Source organism: Vulpes lagopus, chromosome 22 (assembly GCF_018345385.1).
Source record: "Vulpes lagopus strain Blue_001 chromosome 22, ASM1834538v1, whole genome shotgun sequence".
Classification (NCBI taxonomy): domain Eukaryota; kingdom Metazoa; phylum Chordata; class Mammalia; order Carnivora; family Canidae; genus Vulpes; species Vulpes lagopus.
The window spans coordinates 6,474,143-6,485,836 of NC_054845.1; the positions used below are offsets into that span (position 1 = coordinate 6,474,143).

Here is an 11,694-nt window from a genome sequence, read left to right on the forward strand (position 1 = left end):
TGTATGGTTTAGCAAACAAAATACCTGTTTGCCATTCCATTTTTCTAAACATATATAATTCACATACAACTTATGTGAAAGTGTACAGTTCAATGATTTTCATTATACTCACAAAATTCTACTAATCTAATCTAACTTCAGGCATCTTTAATTACTCCCAAAAGAAAAACCTACACTCATCAGTAGTCACTTCTCATTCCTCTTCTCCCAATTCCTGGAAAGTACTAATTTACTTTCTGTCCCTATGGATTTGCCTATTCTAGACATTTCTATAAATGGGATCATATATATGGCTTTCTATGACTGGCTTCTTTCTCTTAGAGTGTTTTCAAGATTCACCCACACTGTACCATGTAATTCATGTTATCAGTTAATTCATTCCTTTTTATTATAGAAGCTTCCAGTGTGCAGTTTAATAATTTGACATCTGTATACACTACAAAGTGATCATCACCACAACTCTATTTACCATCTATTACCACACTGTTGGCTCCCTTCATTCATTTTCTCACTCCTAACACCCTTCCCCTCTGGTAACCATAGTCTGTTCTCTGTATCTAGGAGTTTGTTTTGTTTATTCGTTTTTTTCCTTTAAGATTCCACATTATCAATGAAATCATATGGTATTTGTCTTTTTCTGATTTATTTCACTTAGCAGAATACCCTCAAGGTCCATCCATGTGTAAATGGTCAAGTTTCATTTCTATTATTTCTTGTCTGATAGTAGCCATTCTGACAGGTATGAGGTAAAAAGTAGTTTTGATTTACATTTCCCTAACAATTACTGATATCGAGTAACTTTTCATGTGTCTATTGGTGATCTGTATGTCTTCTTTGGAGGAATGTCCATTCAGATCCTTTGTCCATTTTGTCGTTGTTATTATGCAAGTTCTTAATATATTTTGGATATATTTGGATATTAACCCCCTGTTTATATGGTTTACAAATATCTTCCCCCATTGAGTAGGCCTTTTCATTTTATTTTATTTTTGTTTTTTTTTATTATTATTTATTTATGATAGTCATAAAGAGAGAGAGAGAGAGAGGCAGAGACATAGGCAGAGGGAGAAGCAGGCTCCATGCACCAGGAGCCTGACGTGGGATTCGATCCCGGGTCTCCAGGATCGCGCCCTGGGCCAAAGGCAGGCGCCAAACCGCTGCGCCACCCAGGGATCCCTGCCTTTTCATTTTAATGGTTTCCTTTGCTGTGCAGAAGCTTTTTAGTTTGATGTAATCCCATTTATTTATCTTTGCTTTTGTTTCTCTTGCTTTGGAGTGAGATCCACAAAGATGTTGCTAAGGCTGATGTCAAGGAGCTTACTGCCTGTGTTTTCTTCTGGCAGTTTTAGGGACTCCGGTGTTATACGCAAAGGTGTTAAACCCTTTGGTGTTAATTTTTGTGCATGGTGGAAGATAGTGGCCTACTTTCACCCTTTTGCTTGTGGCTGTCCAGTTTTCCCAGAACCATTTATTGAAGAGACAGTTTTTTCTCCATTGCATGTTCTTGTCTCTTTTACCAGAGATAAACTGACATATATATGTGAGCTTACTTCTGGGCTCTCAATCTGTTCCACTGATCTGTGGGTCTGTTTTTCTACCAATATAATACTGTTTTCATTACTACAGCTCTGGTACAGTTTGAAATCAGGGAGCATTTTTTGTTTGTTTGTTTTTTTCCATTTTTTTTCCCATGTTTTTTTGTTCATGTCCAGTTTTGTTCTTTCTCAAGATTGCTTTGGCTATTCAGGATCTTCTGTGGTACCACACAAATTTTATAATTTGTTCTACTTCTGTGAAGTACACCATTGGAATTTTGATAGGTATTGCACAGAATCTATAGATTGCTTTTGGCGGTATGGACACTTTAACAATATTAATATTTCCAATATATAAGCAGAGAATATCTTTCCATTTATTTGTATTTTTGTTTTATTTGTTTCATCTGTGTCTTATAGATTTTCAGTGTAGAGATCTCGTAGAGCTCCTTTGTTAAATTTATTCCTAGGTTTTTTCTCTTTTCAATGGAATTATAAATGGGATTGTTTTCTTAATTTCCCTGGTTATTTATTAGTATACAGAAACACAACAGTTTCCTGTATATTGACTTTGTATCCTGCATTTTACCAAATTCATTTGTTAATTCTAACAGCTTTTTGTGGAGTCTAGGGTTTTCTATATATGTTACCTGCAAATAGTGACAATTTTACTTCTTCCTTTCCAATTTAGATGGCTTTTTAAAATTGTTCTTGCTTTACTGCTGTGGCTAGGTCATCCAATACTATGTTGAAAAAAGTGGTAAAATTTGGCATTCTTGTCTTGTCCCTGAAATTAGAGGAAAAGCTTTCAGCTTTTCACCATTGAGTGATGTTAGCTATAGGACTATCATATATGGTCTTTATTGTGTTGAGGTGCATCCTCTATATCCACTCTGTTGAGTTTTTATCATAAATGAATACTGAATTCTGTCAAATGGTTTTGCTGCATCTATTGAGATGATCATATGATTTTTATCTTTCATTGTATTACTTTAATTGTATCATATGGATATGTGGATGCTGAACCTCCTTGTATCTCTGGAATAAACCCACTTGATCATGTATTGATGGATTTGGTTTGCTAATACGTTGCTAAAGATTTCTGCACCTATGTTGATCAAGGATATTGGCCTGTAATTTTCTTATTTATGGTTCATTCATTTTATTGCTGAAGAATATTCCATTTTAGGGATATATTTTACTTGTCTGTTATTTAGTTGATGGACATTTGGGTTGTTTCTACATTTTAGCTATTTTGAATTGTGTTGCTATAAACATCTATAAACAAGTTTTTACGTGACTGTATGTTTTCATTTTTCTTGGGTAGATACCTATAGTGGAATTACTAAGCATAAAACTCTATGTTTAACATTGTGAAAAATTACCAAACTATTTTTCCAAAGTGATTCTACTATTTTATATTCCCACCAGCAATGTATAAGGGTTTCAATTTCTTCACAGCCTCATGACACTTGCTATTATCTTTTAGATTATAGCTACCCTACTGGGTATGAAATGATATCCATTATTGTGGTTTTGATTTGTACTTCCCTGATGATTAATGATGTTTAGTATTTTTCCTTCTTCCACTCTTGCCTCCTTGTAGCATATTCTCTACACAACAAAGCCAAAGTAATCATTTTTAAAAAATAAATCACACTTACCAGACTGTAAACAATTTAAAAATCTAACAATTTCAATGCTGTCAAGGTTGTGAAGCAAAAGGAAGTATAATGTACTGTTTCTGGGTGTATAAATTAACACAAACAGTAAAATTAAAAGGATACACATAACCTTTGACACGAAATTATATTACAGTAAACATCTTACAGGAGCATGGGCTTATGTGATCCAAAGTTGAAAAATGTTCGTTATTTGTAATTGCTTGTAAATAACACAAATGTCCAAACTAGGTATAGTCATATAATGGGATGATACAGAGTGAGGAAAATAAACAAATCACAGCTCACACCACAACTTGGATGAATTTTTAAAACGTTGAGTGGAAAAAGCCAAACACAAAAGAATACATACTAAATGTTTATGCTTATGTTACAAAGTTTAAAAATAATCCCCTAGGGATCCCTGGGTGGCGCAGAGGTTTGGCGCCTGCCTTTGGCCCAGGGCGCGATCCTGGAGACCCGGGATCGAATCCCACGTCGGGCTCCTGGTGCATGGAGCCTGCTTCTCCCTCTGCCTATGTCTCTGCCTCTCTCTCTCTCTCTCTCTGTGTGTGTGTGTGTGTGACTATCATAAATAAATAAAAATTAAAAAAAAAATAATCCCCTAAAAGTAGATTGTATTAGAGACAGAGACGCATATTTAGATACTAAAACGATCAAAGTCAAGGAAACTACTATCCTTAAGTTTGGATTGTGATTACCTCTAGAAAAGAGGGTAGAAAGTTTTATCAGGAAGGAGCATTCAGGGGGTTTCCACTTCTTGACTTAGGTTTCAGTTCTATGGGTATTCACTTTATAATAATTTTTAACTGAGTATCTATATTCTACACGTTTCTCTGTATATGTGTTATATTTCAAAGATTAACAACAGAAAAATTAGATTATATCATTTCCTACCCAAAACCCTCTAAAAGTTTCCAATCACACTCGGATGAAAAATTCAGTCTCTTCCACAGCTTATATGATATAGGTTGTAGCTACTTTTCCCTCATTTCTTGCCACTGTCTCTGGATTCATGGCCTTGAATGTACCAAGCATGTTCCTGCCTCAGGGTCTTTCCCCAAAGAGTCACATACCTCAGTTTCTTAGCTACATTCAAGCCTCTGCTCAAATGTTACATCCTCATCCTGACCTTTCCTGGCCACTTCAACTAAACTAGCCACCTCTGATCTATTTATCCTCTATCCCTGTGTTTTATTTTTCTACCTTTCTTTTTTAAAGATTTATTTATTTGAGAGAGAGAGAGAGAGAGAGCGCACAAGAGAGAGACAGCACAAATGCAGAGGAGGCTCAGAAGGAGAGGGAGAAGCAGACTCCCTGCTCAGGGCTCAATCCCATGATCTTTCTAACTTTTAACATTACTTACATTATTTATTTGATGGCTGTCTTCCCAACAAAAATATAAGTTTAATGAGAGGGATAGATATTATCTATCTTGGTCTGTTTTGGCTCCCTAATACCTAAAACACAATTATTTACTAGATAAATGCATCGCAGGAAAGTAATTATACTAAATGTTGAAAGAATCCTATTCTTATCATATAAAAGAATACACCAGTTAATAACCAAAGAGCTCATTTTAAATGAAATTACTTCCAGATTACTTGTTATGCCAGAAAGAATGGCTATTTTCTCTAGGCCAACATTCATTTTGGGATCTATACATTAAACTTCCCTTTCTGAGTTCCCATCAGTATTTCCAGATCTAATTAAAATAACTCCACAAAAGAAAGAAACCAATCTTTTCTCTTGTTTAGCAAAACAAACAGCAATTTACTTCTCAAATCAGTGTTTTGGGGTATGTTTTCTGTACCTTCCATTTCCAACATAAACCTTTCTTCTGCTAATTCCTGAATCCCTGTATCATTTATCCTACCACTCTATCCTGTTCTTTTTCTCCTTCTTACTCTTCTCTAAGTGGTCTTCAACTATTTTTTGTACTCACATTTTTTTTCTCTCAGACATAATGTCACATATTTGTGTCTCCCAGTGTGCCTAGCACAGTACTAACACAGAGTATGTACCTGATAAATTCTCCAATAGAATTTTATAGCTTTTAAAATTTACTTCCAAGACTTACCTTGCTTATAACTTCCAGCGTTACCAGGAAGAAAGAGAACTGGAATACCTGTCAAAGGGAGAATTTTGTGTTCTTCAGCATATGATCCCTCTCCATAAAGATATAATTCATATGCAGGATAGCGTTTTGCCAGTTTCTTTGGAAGTTCTATTTTCTGCAGCAAAAATAAATAAAAAGGCAATTTCACTTTAATCAGTTGTATTAATACAATTCAGTCAACTGTGACCAATTCTGAATTATACACATTGAAACAGTATAGTAAAAAAAAAAAAAAAGTATAGTATAAAAATATTACTGATGATAAAACTGTACTAAGTTTTACTTTTAGTTTATTCATATGTAGAATTTGTCTTGAGTGAATTCTGAACCATGTAGTCTTCAGGAATGCATAAAATGGAACTACCTGAAATTCTAATGAATATACATTATTCAAAATAGCCACTAATAAAAGAAAAATATTGGGGTATGTCAGCAAGTTACATGCTAATTATATATATATATAAAATATAATTATATATATATAATTATATTTTAACTATCCATTACATTCCTGCAAGTTACATCTAATATAATTGGAAATGCATTTAACATAGTATCAGTATCAATTATACCTAGAAATGATAAAACCTTTCCATTATCAAATTGATTCTTTTTTGCTATTTTAAACTGTCTTGTAATGTCTCTCATTTTACTTAGACCCAATTATATAGTCTAGCTGTTATATTACTCAAAGAAAAGTAAGCTTGTTTTATAATGCAGCTTTTTCACCTCTCAATTTCATATGCTTCAATCTGCAGTGTGTTTCACAAATTAATCTGAACCTTATAGCCATGTCTTGGGTCAAAATACGTACACTCTCCTCACTGTAAACATTCCAATGAGATAGCATCTCTTTTGGTTTTCATGGTTTTTGGTTTTCAGGTATATGGTTTGTCAGCAAGCCTTAGACTACTCTGCATGCAATTCATATTATTATATAACAAATGAGCCAATAATTCATATAATTTTTTTCAACAAAATACAAATTAGGTCTTAATGTCATCCCCCAAAACTAGGCATCTATAAAAGTGGTGGTAAAGTATAAGCTCTTCTGCTGCTGCTCCTTTTTTAAGTATAGAAATCATTAAAAACAAAGCCAGTTACATTGAACAGATTTTATTTAAGTAGACATCAGTAGATTTAATGATCTAGCAATGCTGTACATGTGCTTGATAAAAATTTTAACTACTGAATGAATTTTAAAGCCTATAAATGGTAATGACACTGAAAAAACCTCACTGTTCTAAAAAGCAGAATTTTGATTATTCATGCACATTCCTGAATATTCTTTAAAAAATATTACCATAAACAATCTATGTTATAACACCTGAAAACACCTTTAAAGATGGTGAGCTTATTGTTTATGACATTAGTTATTTTATATCAAATACTCAAAATTCAGAAATACCAATCCTGCAATTTACTATATATAATGTGTGTGTGTGTGTGTGTGTGTGTCATATGTAGGGACTTCAATTCAAATTTGTACCAATTGAATGTATACTTTTACAAAATATTGCATCATTTTCATTTTTGATTATACCAATATACCAATATATAATCAAAAATGAAAATGATGCAATATTTTGTAAAAGTATACATTAAGCAAAAAGAAAGCATATTACTCTTAACTCCTCTCAATTTAGTACACCTTTAGAAAAGGACAGTACATGAGTATTAGATCATTCTTTTTAGTACATAGCTAAACAAATTTTGAACTAGTTTAAAATTAACTCAGAAGAAGAGGAAACTATCCAAAACGACAAAATTACATTCCACAGTTCAAGCTGGGAGTGGCAGGAAAAAATAGGAAGGGTTTTGATCAGATGGAAGACAGAAAACGTATAGGTATATGAAAAGGATGCTGATGAAGCAAAAGAGAGTCAAGGGATTTTAAAAGTTTTTATAGCAACAAGACTCCCATAAATTTTAAATTACTTTCTGTAGATTATTTTAAATGAGCACCCCTCCCCTAAATAGACGTTCAATCTCCACAATCCTGCCCTTGCTGTCCATCCTCTCTTGACTCCCTCAGAACAGGTCCTTCTAATCTCTAATCCAGAACCCTTTCAAAAGACAAAAATTCTAACAAGTTCCCAAGTGCTAGAAAAATACTGAATCAAGAAAACTAACGTGTTAACTTTATGATCTATACATATTTTACCTGTGAATTAAAACTTATACAATGTGTCCTGGTGCCTTCCCACCTTCACATATGCTATTCTTTATTCCTGCAATTTTCTTGTGTCTGCGCTTCAAGAACTATGTGTATATATATTCCCTCTAATTCATAATAACCTCTCTATGGCCTTTGACTACTGAAGATGTACTTAAATGCTCTCTTCTGTGAAGAGCCTCATAGGCACTCTTACAGTGAAATTATTGTTTAGCACATTATATTTTAACTATCCATTACATTCCTGTCTCCCTCATGGTATTATAAAGACATGAAAATTGTAAAGTCATAAAGACACACGTCTAATTGATCTCTAATTCCCTCTCACCCATACCCAGCATCTAGACTATACTTGATACAGTGTAGTTAATCAATAAATTATTTCCTAAACAAACATCACACTTAATAATAAGTGTGATAAAGATTTTCTTTCAGACAGCAACTGTTAGCTGTTAGGTCACATATTCGAAGACAAGCAAATTACTGTATTGGAAAAAACAACACAGATGTTTCTTCTCAAATTCTACAATTTGCCTAAAACTGTTTGCTACCAAATAAATGCTTTGCCTTGCTATCATAATAAAGCAAGAAGCTTTAAAGGATAATGTGTATTTTGCCTGGTAGGTCTGTGAGATGTTCAGTGAACTCTGAATAAGCAAATTAAAAAAAATTAAAGGTAGAAAATGAAAAACAATTTTATTTTTTTTTATTTAAAAAAGATTTTATTTATTTATCCATGACACACACACACACACACACACAGAGGCAGAGCACAGGCAGAGGGAGAAGCAGGCTCCATGCAGGGAGCCCAATGTGGGACTCGATCCCGGATCTCCAGGATCACGCTCTGGGCTAAAGGCAGACGCTAAACAGCTGAGCCACCCAGGCTACCCCAATTTTAAATTCAAAACTTCATTTTACAAATTTAGGTTCAAATTCCTGTCCCACCTTTTATTTCTAAAATGGAGAATAAAATTGAGTGTGTTTCAACTCCCTCTCATTTCCTCTAAAATTTGGCTAGGAAATATGCAAATTAGCAGTAAAAAAGAAGAAAGCATCAAGAAGAAAACCCAATGACTATGTCATCAAAAATGCTGGACATCAACCTGTGAACAATTAGAAAGCTTACTATAAAATATAACTAAAAGTAAATAATATATATAAAATGTATTTAGAATATATATTCATTAGCTACTGGCTTTTAATAGAATGACCTCAGTTATCCATAAGTCTCACAATATTCAAAACGACTCATTTCTATTCAGGTTTTAACTGTATTTCTAAAGTAACACGACATGGTATGCACAATAAAAGGTCTAAGAATCAAATATAAATAATGTAGTGAATTAACACAGTTTTTAATATCATAAAAATCTACTGAAAATGCATATCAGAAACTCCTTCCACTGTAATTATTACTGTACTGACAAATTAACAGTTGTACTAACAAATTAACAAAAGTGTAAAGCCTCAAAAAGGGAATCTAAATCAAAATATCTAAATACAGACTACTTGGTGGGGGGAAGCCAAATATCTTTTTTGCATTACCTAATTTTCCATCTTTCCAGTTAACTGTACGAGGCAAGAAATGGGTCTGTGAGGATCCAAAGATCTGTGAGGATCTTTGTTCTCAACACTAAATTTCCACTACTGCAGATATTAAAATAGCTTCAATAATTGTGGCCAATCTCAAAATAAATGAGAATTAGTTCTGTATCGTTCCAGTTAATTTTTTTTAAATTTTTATTTATTTATGATAGTCACAGAGAGATAGAGAGAGAAGCAGAGACACAGGCAGAGGGAGAAGCAGGCTCCATGCACCGGGAGCCCGACGTGGGATTCGATCCCGGGTCTCCAGGATCGCGCCCTGGGCCAAAGGCAGGCGCCAAACCGCTGCGCCACCCAGGGATCCCAATAATTTTGTTTTAATCAAACTCTTCAACACAGTACAAAACTAAAGTGACCTACTTCAACTTGTTGAGAGTTTCTCCATTATTAAACCACAGAAAAATTAAAAGATTATAAGGGCTCTATTTTCAGGGAAACTAAACTAAACGCCCACGTATTTAAATATGCACAGCCTCTGATAAATACAAACCAGGACGCGTGCTCAGAAACTGAGACAACAGTTAACACGTTAAAATCTCTTTCAATAGCATTTGATATCAAGTTCTTCCACTCTCCTGCAAGGATCTCAAATGAAACCTAAATTAGAATTTTTGCCCACGGAGGGGGAAGAGATGTTTTCCAGCCACTGAAGCCTTAGGTAACCTTTAGGAATTAAATAATCAACAGCATTAATCAAGTAACATGCTGCTCCATAATGACCTCTACACTGAGGCAATCACCATCTCCATTCTTCCACCTAAAAAGAATCTGCTCTGGTTTTAAAAAGTCTCTTTAAGAAAATGAGTGGGAAATATCAGAGAGGGAGTCAGAACATGAGAGACTCCTAACTCTGGTAAACAACAAGGGGTGGTGGAAAGGGAGTGGGCAGGGGGTTGGGGCGACTGGGTGATGGGCACTCAGGGGGGCACTTGATGGAATGAGCACTGGGTGTTATGCTATATGTTGACAAATTGAACTCCAATAAAAAGAAATTAAAAATAAAATAAAATAAAATAATAAGTCTCTTTAAAATGCGTTTTATCAGTACCAGTACATACACTTCTCATGGCAGGAGAGTGTACCTCTATTTGTCTGAATAAATAGAGGAGATGGGTTTAGAAAGCTCCTTCAATAGCATTTGATACCAAGTTCTTCCACTCTCTTCCAAGGATCTCAAATGAAACCTAAATTAGAATTTTTGCCCACGGAAGGGGGGGGCGGTGGGAAGAGATGTTTTCCAGCCACTGAAGCCTTAGGTAAGCTTTAGGATCTAAATAATCAACAGCATTAATCAAGTAACTTGCTGCTCCATAATGACCTCAAGCAAACAAATAGAGGAGATGGGTTTAGAAATAAAAGAATCCTTCCGGAGGAATTACTTTGGGCAGTTGTGTCACTTATCGCCACAGCTGGTCATGAATGAGATGCAAGGTTCTACTCTGCTGAACTGAAGAAGCAACTGTGGTTGAAAATAACTCCAAATGGAACTGACCGGGGGGTGGGGAGCAAGGGCGCCAAGAAGGGCCGGTCTCTCTCCAATGGCCAACACCGTGAGAAAACAAAAACCACCACCACGAAACAGAGGTTTGGGGTGCAAGTGCGAAGAGGCGACGTGCACGAGCACCGGCAGGCTTGCACACGCACGACCCGCGACCAGGGGAGGGAACCCCGATACTCTCCCCCTGCATGGGCTCATCATCATCGGGCCAGCCCGTCCCGCTGGAGCAACACCGGGGAGTCGCAGGGGCCAGGCTCGGGATGCAGCCATCAGCTCCTTCTTCTAGAAAAGCAAGAGCTGAACGTGCAAACCACCGCGCGGGATGGTGAGAGTGCAGGCGCGTGGACAGCCGGGTGTGCTCCGGGGGCACCTGCTAAGTTAAGGTAGGAAACGCAGGGGGAATTGGGGTTTGGGTTTAGGGAGAGGGGCTGAAGTTAGAGGCGTCTCTAGAGAGGGACGCAAACGGGGGACGGCAGGGGAGGCCAAAGAATCTGTGCCTGGGATTTGGGGCCGGGAGGGGCCCCCGGGAGGATGCTCGGGGACCCACCTGCCCGACACCCCGCTGTTAAGAGAGGACGCAAAGAGCAGGTGAGGGCACCCGGGGAGGGAGGTGTCTGCTGAACCTTCGAGGGCGACAAGACAGGGAGGAGGCTGGCGGCGCGGGAGCCGGGGCGGGAGCGGCCGCAGGAGGGCCCAGGTGCGGCGGCCGACGCTCACCTGATACTCCGGGTACTCGAACATGTAGCTCATGCTGCACTTGTTCTCCTCGAAGCCGAAGAAGACGTCCCACAGCCCCAGGCTCGCCAGGCACATCATAAGGGCATAAAACGCCAGGTTCCAGACACTGACCGAGGGAAGGAGCATCGTGCCGCCGCCGCCGCCGCGGGGCCCGTCCCGCCCGCGCCCGCGCCCGCGCCCGCCCAGCGAAGCCCCGCGCCCCCGAGCAGCCCGAGCGGCGCGCGCCTGCGCAGACCGCCCGACCGCCCGCCGCGCACTGCGCCTGCGCGCAGCCGGCCCGCCGCGCCTCCCGCCCCGAGTCCCGGCGACAGGGGAGGCGGCGTTTGCAGCTGGAGCTG

At 37.6% G+C, this 11,694-nt stretch overlaps 1 protein-coding gene across 1 annotated transcript in view; it reads right to left on the reverse strand.

The window, feature by feature from the left end:
- Positions 1–11,588, reverse strand: part of PGAP1 (post-GPI attachment to proteins inositol deacylase 1) — a 71,366-nt gene extending 59,778 nt beyond the window's left edge. Inside the window, exons 1-2 of the mRNA XM_041737536.1 lie at positions 11,336–11,588; positions 5,298–5,451 (exon numbers count right to left, since the gene is read on the reverse strand). Of these exons, the coding sequence (XP_041593470.1) occupies positions 5,298–5,451; positions 11,336–11,482 (301 nt within the window). The 5' untranslated portion in view covers positions 11,483–11,588. The remainder of the gene's footprint in view (positions 1–5,297; positions 5,452–11,335) is intronic.
- Between the last annotated feature and the right edge of the window lie 106 nt (positions 11,589–11,694).